Raw genomic sequence first — 20,420 nt, 5'->3', positions numbered from 1 at the left:
AGTCTCCTTTCTCCATTTTTTAAAACCTTCACTACTTGCTAGCCACTCAAGATGCCCAACCCCCCCCAACTCTCTTCCTCCCTCCTCCCCTTTCCCGCCCCCCCAACAACAACCCTGCGAGGTGGGCCGGCCGGCAAGACAGAGCCTGGCCCAGCCTCCCCCACACCCGCAGCCCAAGGCAGGACTCGAACTCACCCCCTCCCCCACCCAGATCCAGCCTTCAGGGGCGTCGCAAGTCCGAAGCGGCGGGCGTAGGTGCGGAGCAGCGGCAGATCCCGCGAAACGCCCCTAACGACGCCTCCTCCGGCCGCTGCCAACCCCTCTCCCGCCAACGGGACGCCCCCTGCCCCGTCCTCGGAGCCTCCCCGGGCCGGAGGAGGGAAAAGCAGCCGCTCACCGACGAAGGAGCGACCCTGAGTCACGCCGGGCCGGAGCCGCGTCCGACCCCGCGGGTACCGAGGCCACGCCTCCCGGGGGGTGGAGACAACGGGGTCACGCCTAGCCGAATTACTGCGCCTGCGCTGACTGTTTTCTGGCACAAAGTAGCGTGGCCCCCGCCTCACCGGCTCTTAGTGCGCCTGCGCAGACAGCTCTCGGGGGCGGAGCCGGCGTGGACTAGCTTCACCAATTCTTAGTGCGTCTGCGCAGATCGACTTCTGTGGGCGGAGCCGGCCAGGACCCCATTTACTCTTTATTGCGCGTGCGCGGGTCGCCTTCCGAGGGTGGAACCGTCGTAGACCAACTTTTGTTTTGCCTGCCTAAATCGCCTCCAGGGGGCGGAGCCGGCGTGGACCAACCTCACTGATTCTTATTGCGCCTGCGCAGGTCGTCTCCTCTGACCCGAGCCTGCATGAACTAGCCTGACTCTTATTGCGCTTGCGCGGGCCTCTTTGCAGACTCTTATTGCGCCTGTAGAGGTCGCCTCCCGAGGGCGGAGCCGCGCTTCAACGACTGTCATTGCGCATGCGCGGATAGCTTCTCGGGCGCGGAGCCGACGGGGTCTTCGCCCCGCGCCTGCGCGGAGCCATCGCCGCCTCCACGCGCGCCTCGAAGCTCTGCGCCTGCGCGGCTGTTCGTCCCGCGTGGCTCAGCCACGCCCCCTCCTCTCCGCGCGGGGCATTGTGGGCGGCGGCGACGGTTCGTGAGGGCGTGAGGGGAGCCGCTTTCGGTCGCCGCTATGTTGCTGGCCCGGCTGGCTCTGCTGCGGCCGGGCCTGGCCGGAGGCCGCTGCTCCCCCTACGGCCGGCGGCTTCCCCGCGCCGAGGCGGCCATGAAGGGCCCTTCGCCGGCCCCCGGCGTTGCCAGGTAACCGCAATGGGGGTCAGGCCGCCTCGCGAGTCATGCCGGGACTCGTAGTCCCTCCTCCTGCTCCTCTCCTATTGGCTCTAGGCCGCGGTGGGTGGGAAAGTCACTTTCTCCCACCAAGGGAAGAGCTGAGCCAGCAAAGCCGGCCAGGACTGGCATGGCGCATGCGCGCTCTTTGGTTTTCACCCCAGTTGGGATTCCTCCCCCCCCTTCCCCCCGCCTCCAGGTTTTCCTTGGAATTCGGTGCTTGGAAAAGCCCCCAATTTTTTCTTTATCTGCTTTCCCCTCTGGTGCGAAACAGCTCAATAGGTCAGAATAGACCTGGAAGGGACCTCGGAGGTCATCTAGTCCCGCCCAGTACTTGTTGAGCGCATGGAAATGTTCAATAAACCACGATTACACAGTGGTAGGTCATGCCAATACCTTTAATCATGGTTTACTGAACATTCCTGTAAGCCGCCCAGGGTCTCGATGAGTCTCAAAGCGTGCTCAGCAAGTAATGGGTGGGACTGGATGACCTCCGAGGTCCTTTCCGCGAGTCTATGATTCTGTTAAGGGTCTCCTGCTTGGGAAAGAGGTTGGAGTAGAAGACCTCCGAAGTCCCTCCCAACTCCGTCATTCCTAGGACACACTCCTGGGCTACGGTGGTGCTTGTTTTCCAGTGAGACAGAACAAACACTGAGCTAATGTTGCACTTTGGTGATTAGCCTCCTTAAATCAACCATCCCTGGGCTGGGTAGATTTCTTGCAGACCTTTCATGACCCAGCTAGGGAACATCATCAGTGCTAGAAGGGAGAGAGAGGGAAGAGGGAGGGGAGTAGGAAGAGGGAGGACTGTGGGGTCCTTGCGGCTCTCTGAGCTGGGTGGTTTTCTTGCAGATGTTTCATCGCCCTACTAGGTAACATCATCAGTGCTAGAAAGGAATGGGGTTTGCAAAGAGAAGGAGAAGGAGAAGGAGGGAATGGGAGAACTTGCCCAGCCAACTCCCCGCTGGACAATTCACCCTTGGACAATTGAACAATTCAATGTCATGATTCCAAATAAATAAATAAATACTTATAATTTTTCTCCTTTCGCGTTTCATTCAGTCCCTCCTTTTGCATCCTTTCTTGAATGATTCTATTCCCCCATTTTGTTTGAGATTTCGTGTAACTCTTGCTCTGCAGCAAGTTGTCATGGCAACTTGTTACAGACCCAGAGGAGGAGGAGGAAGATTGTGGGGTCCTTAGTGCTCCCTAAGCATTGTTCTCTTGCAGACGTTTCATTCCCCAAAGTGGGCAACATCGTCTTCCTCTTCCTTTTCTTCTTTTTCCTCCTCCTCCTCCTCCTCTATTCCTCCTCCATCCAGCACTGATGATGTTCCCTAGGTGGGTCATGAAATATCTGCAAGAAAACCACCCGGCTCAGAGAGCTCCAAGGACCCCACAGTCCATCTTCCTTCTTCCTCCTCCTCCTCCTCCTCCTCTTTGCAAACCCTCCTCCTCCCTTCAAACCTCCTCCCTTCTAGCACTGATGATGTTCCCTAATTGGGTCATGAAACGTCAGCAAGAAAACCCACCAACTTCAAAGGACCCCACAGTTGTCCTCCCTCTCCTCCTCCTCCTTTCCCTTCTAGCATTGATGATGTTACCTAGTTGGGTCATGAAATGTTGGCAAGAAAACCACTCAACTCCACACTTGGAACCCCCTCTACATAGAATGCTTTGACCCCTTCAGAGAGAAATGCTCTTGCTACCCCTTACCTGCCCCCGTCGTAGATTGAGGGTGGGAAGCTTGGTTTGGGGGCTAACCCTGGGCGAATGGGATGCCCAGGGACCAGAGGGCAGGCAGGCACCCCTTGCAAGCGCGCCCATCTTTTCTCACAATTTGTATATGTGATTGTATGTTTTCCTTCTCTCCTTCCTTGCAGGCACTCTGGAAGCCATGCCAGGCAGTCCTGCTTCCGCCGGGTTCCCCGCACTGCCCCCAAGCTCTCCCCGGCCGTCCTGTTGGTTTTGCCTCGCCACCTGGTCCCGCTGGGCCGGATGGCAGCCTTGTGGGCGGGGCCGGCTTTGGTGGGGCTGGGGGCCGGCTTCAGCAAGAGAGTCTTCTGTCAGGAAGCGCCCAAAGTGGAAATGGTCTGCATGCCTGGAGAAAAAGAGCCAGATTTCAACTGGGCCATGTTTTGGAAATTCTTGCGTCCTCAGCTACTGGCAGTGACGGCGGCCATCGTGGTGAGGGTCTTTGCCCTGTGGTTAAGAATGTGGGTGGGGGATGGAGGCAGGCCAGTGTAGCCTGTTGCTCAGAAGGACTCTTGAGTGGGAAGGAAATTAAATTAGAATAGAATTGGACAGGACCCTGGAGAAGAAGGAAGAGGGAGGGAGGGAGGGAAAGAAGGAAGGAAGGAAGATGGAAGGAATGGGAGGAAGGAGGATGGAAGGAGAAAGAAGGAAGATGGAAGGAATGGGAGGAAAGAAGAAGGAAGGAAGGAGAGAGAAGGAAGATGGAAGGAATGGGAGAAGGGAGGAAGGAGAAAAGGAAGGGGAAGGAAGGGAGGAGAAACAAGGAAGATGGAAAGAATGAAAGGGAGGAAGGAGAAAGGAATGAAAAAAGTAAAGGGGAAAATATAGAAGAAGAAAAGAAAGGGAGAAGAAAGGAAGGAGAAGGAATTGAAGGAAGGAGGAAGGAAGGAGAAAGAAGGAAGATGGAAGGAAAGGAAGAAAGATGGAAGGAAGGGGAAGAAAGGATGGGAGAAGAAAAGGAATGGGAGAAGGAAGGGAGGGAGGAAGACAGACAGGAGAAAGAAGGAAGATGGAAGGGATGGGAGGAAGGAAGAAGGAAGGAAAGAGAAGGAGGATGGAAGGAATGGGAGGAAGGAAGAAGGAAGGAAGGAAGGAGAGAGAAGGAAGATGGAAGGAATGGGAGAAGGGAGGAAGGAGAAAAGGGGAAGGAAGGGAGGAGAAACAAGGAAGATGGAAAGAATGAAAGGAAGGAAGGAGAAAGGAATGAAAAAAGTAAAGGGGAAAATATAGAAGAAGAAAAGAAAGGGAGAAGAAAGGAATTGAAGGAAGGGGAAGGAAGGAGGAAGGAAGGAGAAAGAAGGAAGATGGAAGGAAGGGGAAGAAAGGATGGGAGAAGAAAAGGAATGGGAGAAGGAAGGGAGGGAGGAAGACAGACAGGAGAAAGAAGGAAGATGGAAGGGATGGGAGAAGGAAAGCAGGAAAGGAGAGTTTATACAACCAAGGATCGTATGAGCTTTTTGTGCCGGCTGCCGCACACTGCCGGCTCCCCTTCCAGCGATCCTCTTGAACCCCACAAGTTTCTCAACGACTCCCAGCGGTGCGTTTTTCCAAGTCTTTCTCTTTCCCACCCTCCAGTTTGCCTTCGGGGCGGCCATGCTCAACATCCACATCCCGTTGCTGCTGGGCCAGATGGTGAACGTGGTGGCCAAGCACATGCGGGTGGGTGATTACCTGCGCATGGTGCGCGAGCCGGCCCTGCGCCTGCTGACCATCTACGGCCTTCAGGTGATGATCTTCCTCCTCCTCTCAATCCCCGGGCCAGATTCTATTTTTGTCTAAATCCCCGCAAACCCACCCCACCCCCATCGGGGGATTAGAGCGCATCAATGCTCAACGTCGTGATTGGCAGCGCACAACTCCGGATGGCAACACGTCATTCTTTTTTTCTTTCTTTTTTTTTGTGGCCGCAGGGTGTGTTAACCTTTGGGTACATCCTGCTGCTGTCCTGGATCGGGGAGAAGGTAGCTGGCAGTATGCGGAAGCAGCTCTTCTCGTCCTTCCTCCGGTAACGGCCATGGAAATGGGTGGCCAGGTCCAAAAGGGACTCTGCATTGAATCAGAATCTGGAAGGGACCTTGGAGGCCTTGTCCAACCCCCCGGCTAGACCAGGAAACCTTGATAGAATCATAGAATAATGGCAGGATCCTTGGAGGCCTTCTAGTCCAACCCTGGCTCGAGCAGGAGACCCTTTACCTTTACTATTCCCGTACAGAAGGATAGAAGCACAGAGTTGGAAGGGACCTTGGAGGTCATCTGGTCCAATCCCTGCTTAAGCAGGAGAATCATAGAATAATGGAAGGGACTTTAGAGGTCTTCTAGTCCAACCCCCTGCCCAAGCAGGAAACCCTGACAGAATCACAGAGTTGGAAGGGACCTTGGAGGCCGTGTAACCCTAGTTCTCTCCTTTCCCAAGAGAAGAGATAGCCTTCTTCGATGCCAATCAGACAGGGCACCTGGTGAATCGCCTGACCGCCGACATCCAGGAATTCAAATCTTCCTTCAAGCTGGTCATCTCTCAGGTTTGGCTCATGGGGGGCAGGGGCAGAAGGGTCGGGGGGGGGCAATTCTGCTGTGATTTAAGGCCCCCTCACACAAATAGGATGGGGGAGGTTCCCTTCCCTCTTTAACAGGGCGTCTCTTTTCATGCTGTCGTCTCTCTCTCCACACCCCCAACCTTGCAGGGTCTGCGCAGCCTCACTCAAACCGTGGGCTGTTTCGTGTCTCTCTATCTGATTTCCCCTAAGCTGACCGGGCTGCTTGTGGTGGTGATGCCCTTCTTGGTGGGCATCGGGACCTTTCTCGGCACCTCCCTTCGGAGGCTCTCCCGCAAAGCCCAAGAACAGGTAGGGAAGAGTAACCTGTGTGAATGAGTGTGAACGTACTCCGAAGTAAACGTGTTTGGCAGAGGCCCAGAACTCTTTGTATTCAAGTCCTGCTTTATCTAGTAGAGGGGTGTCCAACCTTGGCAACTTTAAGACTTGTGGGCTTCAACTCCCACAATTCCCCAGCCAGCAATTTTTTCTCTCTGTTGAAGTCAAGATATATTATGTTCACTGCATACCCACCATCTACTAATAAAGTTTCCCTATCAAAAATATGATGTTATTATGTTCACTTATGATCTCGTCTGTTCTGTTTCGACACAACCCTCGCTTTTCCTAGTCCTTCTTTGGGTTAAGCTCCGTATGTACAGGTAAACCCCACTTTTCTGTTGTTAAATGAAACATTTGTGAAGTGAGTCTCGGCCCATTTTACAAACTTTGTTGCCACAGTTGTTAAGGGAATCCCTGCAGCTGTGAAGTTAGTAATGCAATTGGTTAAGTGAATCTGGCTTCTTTGTCGTAAGAGATGCCACAAAAGGGGATCACATGACCCCAGAACAGTGCGACTGTTGTAAATATTAACCAGTTGCCAAGCGCCCGAATTCTGATCACAGGGATGGTGCAAAGGTAGTGTGAAAAAAATGGTCCTAAGGCACATTTTTCAGGACCGTCATAACTTTGAGCGGCCACTAAATGAACTGTTATAAGTCGAGAACTACCTGTATTTTTGTCGTAGCTGTGTTCTATCTGGCTGCAGCCAATTCCCATGCTCAGCCAGCCACTGAGTGACCTTCCTTCCTTCCTTCTTTCTTCGCAGGTGTCTAAGGCCACAGCTGTGGCAGACGAGGCCTTGGGGAACGTCCGGACGGTGCGGGCCTTTGCCATGGAACCCAAAGAGGTCCAGTGAGTACCACAAAGGAGATCCCTCCATGCCCCGCTCTCTTTAAGGACCCTTTTAAGACTTTTAACTTTAAGACTTGTGGACTTCAACTCCCAGAATTCCCTAGCCAGCAATTTTTTTTCACTCTGTTCAAGTCAAGATATATTACGTTTACTACATACTCATCATCTATTAATAAAGTTTCCCTGTCAAAAAATGTGATTTATTATGTTTGCATATCCACCATCTGCTAATAAAGTTTCCTTATCAAAAAATGTGATATATTATGTTCACTACATACCCACCATCTACTAATAAAGTTACACTATCCACAAATGCGGTAAAGTAGTCTACCTACATTTGTTCTTGTCCTTGTCCTATCCATTCTGGTAAACCCCTGTTGGCTGGGGAACTTAAAAGTTGCCAAAGTTGTGCTGTGACCCTGCCAGAGTTTTCAATTTCACTGTTTTTTTTCCTCGCAGAGAATATGCAACTGAAGTGGACATTTCCAGCCGCCTCAACATGAACCTGGGTCTGGGCATTGCGTTCTTCCAGGGGCTCTCCAACGTGGCACTGAACAGTGAGTAGAAGCTCTGTTGCATCGGCTGTGTTGGACGCCTCCCAGGGCACAGTTGGCAGGGCATCTAGGACGTTTCAGGATAGACTCCGTGTCCAGTCTGTTTTAGATGAATGTCTTATATGTGGGCAGCTATATTTTTTTTTCAAAAAAGTTTTTATTTTTATTTCTCATAAACATATTTAAATGTACAATCTTTTATCCATCATTTTCCATTCATCTTTTAACTTTCATTTTTAGTTGTTCGGGGCTGCTCTTTTACTATTTACCCTTCTTTACTTTGCCACCTTTTCTTCTTCTCCTCCCCTTCTCTTCCTTCCTTTATCTCTTCCCACTTCCTTCGTTCTTCCTCTCCTTCTCTTTCTTATTTCCCCTTCCCTTCCCTCACTCCTCTCTTCTTCCCCCCTTTCTGACCCTCTCTTCTACTCCTCTTTCCCCTCCCTTTTCTTCCTCTCCTTTTCCCTTCTATCTCTCCCTCTCCTCTCCTCTCTTCTCCCTTCCTCTCTCTTAACTCCTTTCCCTCTCTCTTGTTGTTTCCCTTTTCAATTCCATCTAGAATGGTATTCGAGCAGCCCCGATTTTGTATTTACATCTATTTCTCATTTCAATTTCTTATTTATTTAATAATTACATCTATTTCATCATTTGTGTACATTTTGATAATATTCTCACTTTTTCCCTTTTACCCCCCCCCCCTTTCCCTTTTTCCCTTTATCTAGGCATCATCTGGGTTTCTATTCTTCTAATTATTTTTTCCATCTTTTCCCTATTTTATCTCCATACCTTTATTCATATTTTTTTTCTAACCAATCGTAAAATTTACCCCACATCTTGAAATACATCGACTCCTCTTTATCTTTTATTCTCAGTGTTAGTCTGTTCATTTCTGCACATTGTAAAATTTTCTTTATAATTTCTCCTTCCAACGGGATTTTATTTGCTTTCCAATTTTGTGCAAATACAATTCTGGCCGCTGTTGTTATATGAATAATCAAATATGTATCTTCTTTACTATTATTTTCTGGTAATATTCCCAATAGAAATACCTCTGGTCTTAACTCTATATGTTGCTGCAGCATTCCCTCTAACCACGTCTGTATTTTCACCCAATAATACTTTGCTTCTTTGCATGACTACCTCATATGATAATATGATCCCGGCAATTGATGACATTTCCAACAGCTATATACAGGTAGACCTAGACTTACGACCACAACTGAGCCCAAAATTTCTGTTGTTAAGTGAGTTTTGCCCCATTCTACGACCTTTCTTGTCCCAGTGCTTAAGTGAACCGCTGCAGTTGCTAAGCTAGTAACCGAGTTGTTAAGTGAATCTGGCTTCCCACCTGGACCTCGCTTGTCAGAAGGTCGCCTGACCTCGGGACACAGCAATGGTCATAAATATGAACCAGTGACCAAGTGTCTGAATTTTCATCACATGACCACAGGGATGCTGCAAAGGTCCCAAGTGTGAAAAACGGTTCTAAGTCACTTTTTTCAATGCCATTGTAACTTTGAACAGTCGCTAAATAAAGTGTTGTAAATCAAGGACTACCTCTAAATCAAAGTTCCCCAACCTTTCTGGGTTGGCGGCCCGGAGCAGGGGGAAAGGGAATGATTTAGTGGTAGGGGGCAAGTGCATGTGCATGTGTGCACATGAACACCCGCGACATTGTTGGTGGGGCTCACATGAGTGGGGCTATGTGTGCCCAGGATGAGGCTCGTGCAAGTGGCTGCGAGTGCCCGAGATGACACTCGTGCATGTTGTGTGCGTGCAGAGATGATGCACTGACCAGCCACTCATGTGACACAGCGGTGATTAGCTGGTAGTGGGCCGTGGTGCACAGGTTGCGGACCCCTGCTCTAAATGGTTGACGTAAATCAGGGGTCCCCAACACCGGAGACGCAGCCCAGTACTGGGGCATAGCATGTTCAAAACCGGGTCGCAGAAGACATGGGCAAAGGGTTGTGCGTGTGAGATTCCACGCATCCCTTGCTCTCTCACGTGAAGCTCCACACAAATAGAGTTGTGCACACACGCTTGCTTGCCTAACGCATATGTGGAATCATCCCCTCCACAAAACCAGAAACTTTGGGGAAGTTTGTCCTACAGCCGTGTTGTTTTCCTTCCTAGGTATTGTGCTCGGCACCATCTTTGTAGGCGGCTCCCTCATGGCTGGACAAGAGATGACACCTGGCGACCTCATGTCGTTTTTGGTGTCCTCCCAGACCGTACAACGGTAAGACCGTCCCCATCCCATCCCATCTGCTGACACTGGGCTGGCTGGCTGGCCCTTGAGAGCCAACTGCTTCTCTTTCTCTATAGCTCCATGGCCAGCATGACGGTGCTCTTTGGACAGGTAGGTGGGCTGGGGAGATGCTTGGCAACATTATTCAGGTAGTCCTCGATTTACAACAGTTCATTTAGTGACTGTTGCAATGTCCCGGGGTCAACAGCCCTGAAAAAAATATTTTTTTCACATGACCGTTGCAGCATTCCCATGGTTGCATAATTATCTTCGGAAGCTTGATACCCGGTTCATATTTATGAATATCGCAGTGTTCCAGGGCCCTGTGATCCCCTTTGGTGACCTTAGTCCAAGGGCAAGCCCAATTCCCTTAACAACCCTGTGACCAAGTTAAAATCTGAAGCGATTCACTGAAGAAATTTGTTGAAATGGGGCAAAGATTGCTTAAGGAATGTCTCAATGTAAATTTGGGGTGCCGTTGTGGTCGCAAAGTTGAGGACTGCCTATATGTATGGTGTTTGCTGGTGTTTCCCAGGAGGGCCTGGGAACGAAACAGCTCGTACCTTGAGACCCCTCTCTTCACTCCTGCAGGTCTTACGGGGCATGAGTGCTGGGGCTCGCGTGTTTGAGTTCATGAACATGTCACCAGAGACCCCTCTGTGCGAGAGACAAATGCTCACCTGCAGCATGCTGAATGGGCATCTTGAGTTCCGGGATGTGACCTTCAGGTGAAACTCAAAGCCAAAAGGTTCAGGGGTTGTGAGGGGAGATAAAAATGGGCTATGAAAAATATCTTAGGCCAGGGCTCTCAACCTTTGTGGGCGGGCAGTGGAAGGAGGGAGAGAAAATGGTTTCATGCGAGTTGTCGCCACTAGCACAAATGGAGCTTCACTTGCGCACGAGTACCCACCACTCAAATGCAGCTGTGTGTGTGAGTACCCGCCACTCACACAAATGGAGCTGTGCGCACGAGCCCACTCAGCTCCAGCTCGTGCAACCCGGTTGCGAACAGACCATGGCAGAGAAGGGAGGGGAAGGCAGGAAGGAGGAAAGGAGATAGAAGGAAGATGTAAGGAATGGGAGAAGGAAGGAAGGAAGGAAAGGAAAGGAAAGGAAGGAAGGAGAAAGAAGGAAGTCTAACCCCCTGCTCAAGCAGAAGATCCTTACAGAATCATCTAGTCCAGCTCCCTGTTCAAGCAATCTATCAGAATAGAGGCGGAAGGGACCTCGGAGGTTCTTTTAGTCCAGGAATCCCCAACCCTTGGGAAATGGACCAGTTTCCGGGCCCTGGCCTATTTGGAACCGGGCCGTAGAAGCAACAGAGAAGTTGTCTTCCACGAAACCCGTCCCAGGTGCCAGAAAGATTGGGGGGGGGGAATCGCTGCTTTACCCAGAAGCGGGGAGGTGGGCCTCCACTGTCACCCCTAGCCCTGTTGACCTCTTTTTTAATATCCTCCCCTCCCTCCCTCCCTGTTCTTAGTTATCCCACCCGGCCGGGCTACAAAGTCCTGGAGAACTTCAACCTCTCCATTCCCGCTAACAAGACGGTGGCCATCGTGGGACAATCTGGTGGTGGTAAGGCTCCCTCCCTCCTTTGAGAGGGGGGCTGGATTCTCGGGGTGGGTGGCACCGGGTCTTTGGAATTTGGCATAGTGGCGAAGGATACTTCTTTTTTTAAAAAAATACAGTTGCAAGAAAAAGTATGTGAACCCCTTGGGATTACGTGGAGTTTTGCATGAATTGGTCATAAAATGTGCTCTGAACTTTATCTAAGTCACAACAATAGAAAAACACAGCTTAAAATAATACTACACAAACATTAGATGTTGCCATGGTTTAATTGAACATAACACGGAAACATTCACAGTGCAGGCAGGAAAAAGTATGTGAACCTTTGGACTTAATAACTGGTTGACCCTCCTTTGGCAGCAATAATCTCAACCAAATGTTTCCTGTAATTGCAGATCAGATCTGCACAACGATCTGGAGTAATTTTGGACCGCTCCTCTTCACAAAACTGTTTCAGTGTAGCAATATTCTTGGGATATCTGGTGTGAATCGCTCTCTTAAGGTCATGCCACAGCATTTCAATCGGGTTGAAGTCAGGACTCTGACTGGGCCACTCCAGAAGGCGTATTCTGTGCTGTTGATTTTTTTGTTGAATTACTTGTATGCTTTGAGTCATCACCCATCCTCTGCGGAGCTTCAGTTGGCGGACAGATGGTCATACGTTTTCCTGCAAAATGTCTTGATAAACTCTGGAATTCATTTTCCCATCAATGACAACAATCCGTCCAGGCCCTGAGGCAGCAAAGCAGCCCCAAACCATGATGCTCCCTCCGCCATGTTTTACAGTGGGGATGAGGTTTTGATGTTGGTGTGCTGTGCCTTTTTTTCTCCACACATAGTGTTGTGTGTTCTTCCCAAACAACTCAATTTTGGTTTCATCTGTCCACAGTATATTTTGCCAGTAGTGCTGTGGAACATCCAGGTGCTCTTTTGCAAACTTCAAACATGCTGCAATATTTTTTTTGGACAGCAATGGTCTGTGGTGTCCTCCCATGTACTCCATTCTTGTTTAATGTTTTCCTTACTATAGATGTGTCAACAAAAATGTTAGCATGTGCCAGAGATTTCTGTAGGTCTTTAGCTGACACTCTAAGTCATTTTTACAGGACGACCACACCTAGGGAGAGTAGCAACAGTGCTAAACTTTCTCCATTTGTAGACAGTCTGTCTTACCGTGGACACATGAACATCAAGGCTTTTGGATGTACTTTTGTAACCCTTTCCAGCTTCATGCAAGTCAACAATTCTTTTTTTTTTTTTTTATTGAAAAAGTTTTCAAATACAAATTTTCCCCCCTTTTTTTCCCCCCTCTCCCTCCCCCTCCCTAACCCCCCCTCCCCACCCATCCCCCCCTGTGACTTCTTCATAACAAAAAAAAAACCTAATTCATAACAGATTACTTACTTCCTCCTCTAGATATTGACCTTTACTTACTAAAAATATTATTAATATTATAACATCCCCCTTTATCCATACATTTCAGAAAAGAGAAAAGAAAGGAAAAAAAAAAAGACATTATACTATGACATTATAGAATAACTTCTCCACTTTAAAACTATACGATAAGTCCTACTTTAACATTTAATCTTCTATATATATTACTATAACATTTCAAAGCGGCCTTCCCCATAAAATCTAGTTTAACATTTATTCCACTCTATCCATTTCCTCCACTCCCCTAAATATATCACTTAAAAATCCCTTTTCTTAGACTAATCAATCTACTAACTAGCTTATTCACCCACTATCATGCAAAATTACCATACACAACATTTCTTAATATCTTTGATTCACTGCCCACACTACTTAAAAATATATGTCTATATTTTCCATTATATCTAAATAAAAAAAAAGAAAAGACAATGACTTTAAATTTATAATCCATATAGTATCTTCTTTGAGGTCTTTCCACTGGATTGGTAGAACCAACATCCATAATCGGGTAACATAGCTTGCTGGTGCAACAGTTTATTCAGGATCTTCAATCATATCTGCCCCCATCAGTAGTAAATATCTTCTTATATATATAAAAGTAAAAACAACCACCCGAGTGACATTATAATTATATTCCATATAGTAATAATTATGGGTTTCATCAGGATTATTAATTCCCATCATCGTAGTGGGTAACAACCCGATCTTCTGCATGCCCCAGCATAATTCTCTTGCCTTGTGATTCAAGATAATATAATATGTTTATCAACACAAAAAGAAATTCCAAAATGGATAATTCAAATCCATCAGTTTAAGGCTCGTTTCACGTCCCCAGATTACGGCCATGCAGAGATCTGCCACAATCCTCAGGATGATATTAACCAATACGTCGCCTCTTCTGTGTTTACACATAATCATTCATATTTTAAAGTCACTGGCTTCACTGTTGCCTGATTTAGAAATTTCTATTTTTATGCCACCTATTTCTTTTTTTCTTTTCTTTTTGTGGGTTTGGTTTCCATCCTGGTTTCCTTTCTACAAATTGTGTATCATCTGGTCGGTTTTTATTCTGCTTTGTAGATTGGTCTTGTTGGTTTTGTTTTTGTATCTCATGTTTTTTTTTTATCCCTTGTATATCCCCTAATTGGTTTCCATGCTTATCCTTGCCTTGATAAGTCATCACATTAAAATTAGATGCCACTTCTCTCAAATTTGTAGATAGTCCAGCTGGGGTATCCAATAAATCCAAAGGCAATTCATCTGGTACAGTCTCTGTAATTCGATATTTTACCTTTATTTCCGGCTCCTTCTGCTTATCCTGTATTATACCTGAAGATGTTAAATTCATTTTCAACCTATTTTGATAAAATTCTTCCGCTCTTTCAACAGTATTTAGCTGATATCTTTCTCCTTGGTATCTAAATATAATACCAACTGGGGCGTCCCACCTGAATGAAATATTTCTCTTTTTTAACTCATTCACCAGAAAACCAAATTTCTTCCTTTCCATCAATATCTTAGGTGGGAGTTCCTTGTAAATCCAAATCTTTCTTCCATACAATTGCAAATTAGAATTGAAGGAATTTTGCACGATATTATTCCTAATTTCTTTATCTGTAAAATAAATCACCACATCTCTAGGCAATTGCCTTTGCTTAGCAATCCAGGAGTTGATTCGATAAACTCTGTCAATCCTACAAAACACTTCGTCAGGTTGAACCTTTAGAATCCCAGCTAGAAATTCAGAAGATATTTTCCTTAAATCATCTCTATTATTTTCCTGCAAACCTCTTAATCTTATCGCATATTCTGTGAAGTTGTATTGTACCATTAAAATCTCTTTTTCAATCTTCTGTTGCAGATTTTCTGCATTACCATACTTTTGATCAGCATCCATTTTAGGTTTTTCTTCTAAGCTATCATCCTGAGTGTTTGTCAAATCATTTTCAATTTTTTGAATTCTATTGTCCAATTTATCTTGAATTTCTTCCATTTTAGACTCTAGTACATTAGTATTTGTGTCCAACTGTATCATAAATTCTGTAAAACCCTTAGCCACTTTTGAGAATTTTTTCTCCAAAGAATCAAACTTAAATTTCACCAATTCTTTAATTTCTTTAATTTCCTGCTTAAATTTTTCAAGTTGCTGATTCACAATCTCCTTCCTTCTTTCAATCTCCTCTATAAAAAATTCTATTATATTAAAATCAGGTTTCTGAGACTGAAGAGTTAAGACTTGTTCCTTTAAGTTATTGGTGGGGGAATCCCCCCCCTTCTTGTTTATCTGACTTTATGAGTCTCAGTGCCATGTTTCCGCCCAGGCAGGCTTTGTTAAAAAAAAGCAAGAAAGACTTCTTTCCAATCAACAACAATATCAGATCTCCAAGGGAAAAAAAAGAGAAAAAGACACAGGAGCGAAGTTTTGTCTACAAATGTAGCCAGTGGTATTTATTTCGCTACATTGTAGTAATAGAAAACGGAAGGACTTTCCCTTTCAGCCTCTCCTCCAGCCGACGCCATTTTAAAAGGCTTTTTTTCCTCTTTCTTTTCCTCCTCTCTCTTAAGTAATTTTTTTAAAAAATCAGTAAAATACTTGCGGTTCAGTATTACAGGTCCAGCTCACATTTTCTTTGAGTAGTCTGTTAAATTTGCAGGCTTGCTTTTGACGCCTGGCTCTGCATCAGCAGAGGTCTCCCAAAGCCCGGAGCAGCGGCTGGGGATACGGGGCATCTCATCCGCTCCGTCCCAAAAGTAAAGGAAAAACTTTTGGGACTCCGCAGAGAGTTCTACCCACCCCTGCCGGCTCTATCTCCGTTTCCTCATGGAAACGGAGTTTTTTCGAGCCGCCATTCCGCTGTGAAGGCGGCTCTGACAGGCGATGGAAGCTGACGATCCCAAAGGAACGTCTGGCAGCGACAAACAGCAAACCGGAAGTCGACAATTCTTGATCGTAGGTCTTCTGAGAGCTCTTTTCTGCGAGGCATGGTTCACATCAGGCAGTGCTTCTTGAAACCAGTAAACCCAAAACAGGTGTGTGTTTTTAAAGGGCAGGACAGCTGTCAGCAACACATCCAATATCTTCACACTGATTGGAGTCAAGGTTGGCTCACTCCTGGCTCCAATTAGCTCTTGGAGAAGTCATTAGGCTAGGGGCTCACATACCTTTTCCTCCCTGCACTGTGAATGTTTCCACGTTATGTTCAGTTAAACCATGGCAACATCTAATGTTTGTGTAGTATTATTTTAAGCAGACTGTGTTTTTCTATTGTTGTGATTTAGATGAAGTTCAGAGCACATTTTATGACCAATTCATGCAAAACTCCACGTAATCCCAAGGGGTTCACATACTTTTTCTTGCAACTGTAAGTGGGACCTCCGGTGCGTGACTCAGTTGTTCTGTGTGTGGGGGGGGGGGGAGGGATATTCTGATCCCTCCACTGATCCTTATCCCAATCTCATTCATTGTCCTCTCCATGTTTGCTTCCTTTCTTCCCTGGGATTGATTCCTTTGCTGAGCGTGGAGTTGCATTCCCCCTGCCCCCCCCCCCCATGCAGTGAAAGTGAACTTCCTCCAGCAAATGCAGTGATTGACTGAAAGGATCCATCCTCTTCCTCCTCCTCCCATCCATCCATCCATCCATCCATCCATCCATCCATCCATCCATCCATCCATCCATCCATCTATCTATCTATCTATCTATCTATCTATCTATCTATCTATCTATCTATCTAATAATCTCCTCCTTCTCCTCCTCCTCTTTCACATACATCCACCCATCTAGTTTCTGCTCCTCTTCCTCCTTCTCCTCCTCCATCCATTCATTTTCCAATCCTCCTCTTCCTTCATTTCCTCCCCCTTCATCTCCTCCTCCTGTTCTTCTGTTGTGACCCAGGCCCAAGTAGTTAGTATTAAACGCAAACAGTTCGAAAACAAACAGACTTTATTAGAACAGCTGAGAACTAACTCCTCAGTGTAGTCCAAACTAAATCAAACAAAGTCTTCATAAAGTCTTATCACCAACATTGGTATAATTAGGCAAACTGCCAAAGGCTTCTCTTGGCAAAAGTTCAGAAGAAGAGGACGCCGAGCAAGATAAGAACCAAGTTTATCAATGTTGTTTTCCAACAAAAAACGCAAGAGCCCTTGCTGACCTTTTAAGCCTTATGGGAGGGGCCAGCCATCTTTTGGCCCTACTCCCGAGTCGTCCTCTTTGCTTGAGCTGCTCTTGCCTTCTGGCAGCTCTTCTCATGCGTGCATTAGGAACAGGCTCCTCCTCTTCCTCTGCCTCTCCACTGTCAGCCTCTGGAGGCTCCGGAGTCCGCACATCACTCCCCGATGGCCCCGGCCCCATCTCTGCCTCTGACGCAGAGCCCTCATCCGGGCCTTCCCCAGCCTCCAGGACTGGCCCGTGTTCTTCCTCAGCTTTATCGCTGTCCAACTCCCCTGCCAGCTCCACAGGCTGCTGTTGGACCACAACATCTTTCTCCAAATACGGGCCCTTTGGACCAGAGGTGGGATTCAGCCAGATTCTCTCTGGTTCGGGCGAACCGGTAGTGGCGATTGCGGAAGGCTCCGTCCACCTGCCCGGACGGAATGCACGAGCACTGCGCATGCACATAAGACCATGAGTATGTGCAGATGCGGCACGTGCGAGCGAAGCGAAGACACACACACGCACGCACGCTCAGATTTGCGAATTGATAGGGAAGGTAAGTGAATCTCACCTCTACTTTGGACCATGTCCAACCCGGTGTCTTATCTTTCTCTCCGTCTCTCTCTCTCCATGCTTCAGGAAAGTCCACCGTGGCGGCTCTGATGGAGCGCTTCTACGAACCCACCAAGGGGGCCATCTTTCTGGACGGGCGGGATATTTGCACCCTGGACGCTTCCTGGCTCCGAGGGGAAGTCATCGGCTTCATTAACCAGGTACGAAGTCAGGAAGCCCAGAATTGGAAGCAGAAGCAGCCCACTCGTATGGATGACGGTTGCAGTGTCACCTGAGTTCACCTGATCAAAATCCAGACGCTCGGCAACCGACTCGCATTTACAGCGGTCGCAGCGTGCCAGGCTCAGTCAAGCTTCCATTGGGCAAAGCCAAGGGAGAAGGCTGGTTTTCTTAACGACCGCTGGGCTGCGATTCGCTTCACGGACGCGTGACTAGGTTCGTGTCAGCGATTCACTTAACCGCCATAGTGAGAAAAGTCGTACAATGGAATGACGCTCTGTTAACAAACGTCTCATGCAGTGACAGACAGTTGTCTCGGGATCTCTCTGTGCTGGAGTTGGGCTGGCCCTAATACACACACACACACACAGACACATACACACACACACTTGCCTCTGTTTCAGGAGCCCGTGCTCTTCAGCACCACCATCATGGAGAACATCCGTTTCGGCAAGCCCTGTGCCTCGGATTCTGAGATTTATGCGGCTGCCCGGCTGGCCAATGCCGACGAGTTTATCCGCAGCTTTCCGGATGGATACAACACGACTGTGGGTGAGGAAAGCATCTGGCAGTTCAGGGGGCTTTCCTTCCTTCCTTCCTTCCTTCCTTCCTTCCTTCCTTCCTTCCTTCCTTCCTTCCTTCCTTCCTTCCTTCCTTCTTTCTCTCCTTCCCTCCCCTTCCTTCCTTTATCACTCTCTCCAAACCATTTTCTTCCGCCCTTCCTCCTCCTTCCCATTTCCTTCCATCTTTCCTTCCCTCCCCTCCCTGCATCAATTTTCTTCCTTCACACCCACTTCCTCCCTCTTTCCTTGCTTCCTTTCTCTTCCCTCTCCTCTCCCTCTTTCTTTCGTCTTCCTCCGTCCGTCCGTCCGTCTCTCCCTTCCTTCTCTCCTCTTTTTCCTTTCCCCTGTTTCCTTTCCTCTCCCTTTTTTACCTAAACCACACTGATTGCTTTTTGCAGATCAGTTTTGGAATTCGGGTCCACGTACGCTGTCACACAAAACGTGGAACTCCCGGCCTGCAATGCTTCGTCCCGTGCAAACACCCCCCCCCATTCTCATATCGGCCTCTCCCTCTTTTCCCCCCACCCAGGCGAGCGTGGCGTGACTCTGTCGGCAGGACAGAAGCAACGGGTGGCCATCGCCCGGGCGTTGATCAAGAACCCCAAAGTCCTCATCCTGGATGAGGCCACCAGCGCCTTGGATGCCGAGTCGGAGCACGTGGTCCAGGAGGCCTTGAACCGGGCCGTGGCCGGCCGCACCGTGCTGGTCATCGCCCACCGGCTCAGCACCGTCAAGGAGGCCTCGCTCATCGTGGTGCTGTCCAAGGGCCGCGTGGCAGAGGTGAGTGCCAAGGCTGAGAACGCATGCGCTAGAAGAAGCAATGGACTTTCAACAATTCATTTAGTGACCGCTAAAAGTCACTACGGCACTGAAAAAAAGGACCTTTTCCTGCACTTAACGACCATCTCAGCATCCTTGAGGTCACGTGATCAATATCCAGATGTTCGGCAGCTGACTCGTATTTGGGATGGTCACAGCGTCCCAGGGTTCACATGGTTCCCTCCCATTTGCGACCTCCCGACAAGGAAAGTCAAAGGGGTGGAGCCCAATTCACTTCATGTGAATACCGAGTAAACAATTTCATGGATTCGCTTAACAACGATGGTGAGAAAGGTCGTAAAATGGGGCAAAATTCATTTCATGAGTGACTGCTAACCGTTTTTCACCCTTAACCAATGTTCGGCATCCCTGTGGTCAGGTGATTTACATTCGGGTGCTTCTATCCCCTGCTCGAACAGGAGACCCTGACGGAATCATAGAATCCCAGAGTTGGAGGGGACCTCAGAGGTCCTCTAGTTCAACCCCCTCCTCGAGCAAGAGACCCTGTTGGCTGAGCCTTCTTAGGTTCCAATTAAAACTAGGATTAAGGCCTGCCACCTGTTGCAGCTGAGCATTTTCTCGCTGGGTGTCTCTCTTCACAAATAAAACAGTGTTCTAGTGCGGCGGTCCGAACCTTTCTGGCTTTGCTGTCCAGTGATGGCAGCTGCAGGGATGGAGATGGAGACAGGATGTTTCTGTGTAAGCAGTGGGTTCACACGCGAGCACATGCAGCTCCATTTGCCCAGTTGGCGGGTGCGCACAAATGGAGCTTCCTGCCGCTTATGCGGTCCAGTTTCCAAACGGGCCATGGTCCGGTATCGATCCACAACCCGGAAATTGGGGACCCCTGTTCTAGTGGGTGTTTAGCGTGCACAAATGGAGCTTCCTGTTGCATAGGCAGCCCAGTTTCCAAACAGGCCGCGGCCCGGCACCAATCCACAATCCGGGAGTTGGGGAGCTGTTTAAAGGGACACTGACGCTGTTGGTGACACCGTCAGCTCCCCGTTCAGCTCAACCAAACGAGAAATAAGTCTCGATTGTCGGTGGTGGGAGGGTCCCTTCAATGCTGGGCTTGTGAATCCAAGAAATTGTTTGCAAGCTTTTCAAATTCGGCTTCCCAAGACCCGCATGTTTTTTTCCCTTTTCCAGGCCGGGACCCATTCGGAGCTCTTACGAAAAGGTGGCATCTACGCAGAGCTTTTCCGCCGGCAAGCCAAGGACATCTGAAGGAGGAGGCCACAGCAGTCAGTTTGCCGGATTCCCCCCCTTTTTTTCCCCCTCTGCCCTCTTTCGCTCGGCCTCCAGCCCCTCCCGAGGTGGTTGCTCGGGAAAGGCCCAGAGCCCGTTGCTCTGGGATGCTCTGTTGTCGGTTTCAGGGAACACGGCTTTCCTCTTTCCCGGCGGGGAAGGAAGCTGCGTGCAATTTGACACTTGAGGTTTTTTTTTTTTTCAAATACAGCCTTTTTGGGTTTGGA

The 20,420-nt window shown here is 48.4% G+C and overlaps 2 protein-coding genes across 11 annotated transcripts in view; one reads left to right on the top strand and one right to left on the bottom strand.

The window, feature by feature from the left end:
- ATG9B (autophagy related 9B) overlaps window positions 1–1,303 on the bottom strand; it is a 13,915-nt gene extending 12,612 nt beyond the window's left edge. For 2 of the 10 annotated variants that reach the window (XM_034423505.3, XM_087894354.1), the window contains exon 1: window positions 398–1,261. The gene's annotated coding sequence lies outside the window, so the exon portion shown is untranslated. Of the gene's footprint in view, window positions 1–195 lie in introns of all 10 variants that reach the window. The other 8 variants (XM_087894347.1, XM_087894350.1, XM_087894346.1 and 5 more) reach the window with 7 other exon arrangements.
- On the top strand, window positions 880–20,420 carry ABCB8 (ATP binding cassette subfamily B member 8). The gene is made up of 16 exons (XM_034423506.3): window positions 880–1,305; window positions 3,216–3,519; window positions 4,663–4,812; window positions 4,998–5,092; window positions 5,501–5,606; window positions 5,769–5,930; window positions 6,727–6,812; window positions 7,272–7,369; window positions 9,500–9,605; window positions 9,692–9,725; window positions 10,206–10,342; window positions 11,095–11,189; window positions 17,411–17,544; window positions 17,968–18,115; window positions 18,656–18,906; window positions 20,095–20,420. Exons 1-16 carry the CDS (start codon window positions 1,178–1,180, stop codon window positions 20,170–20,172), a joined length of 2,112 nt encoding a protein of 703 aa, XP_034279397.1. The 5' UTR covers window positions 880–1,177; the 3' UTR covers window positions 20,173–20,420.

Source organism: Pantherophis guttatus, chromosome 4 (genome assembly GCF_059756535.1).
Source record: "Pantherophis guttatus breed Tessera chromosome 4, ASM5975653v1, whole genome shotgun sequence".
NCBI lineage: Eukaryota > Metazoa > Chordata > Lepidosauria > Squamata > Colubridae > Pantherophis > Pantherophis guttatus.
The sequence above is the reverse complement of the archived record's forward strand: the minus strand, read 5'-3'. Positions and strand labels throughout refer to the sequence as shown.

What these genes read in the sequence shown, in the direction of transcription:
- ABCB8 (XM_034423506.3), top strand. Translation starts at nt 1,178, where the DNA reads ATGTTGCTGGCCCGGCTGGCTCTGCTGCGGCCGGGCCTGGCCGGAGGC. An exon ending in ATGGAACCCAAAGAGGTCCA is followed by an intron (nt 6,813 to 7,271) that starts GTGAGTACCACA and finishes TTTTCCTCGCAG; the next exon opens with AGAATATGCAACTGAAGTGG. An exon ending in TCATCGGCTTCATTAACCAG is followed by an intron (nt 17,545 to 17,967) that starts GTACGAAGTCAG and finishes CCTCTGTTTCAG; the next exon opens with GAGCCCGTGCTCTTCAGCAC.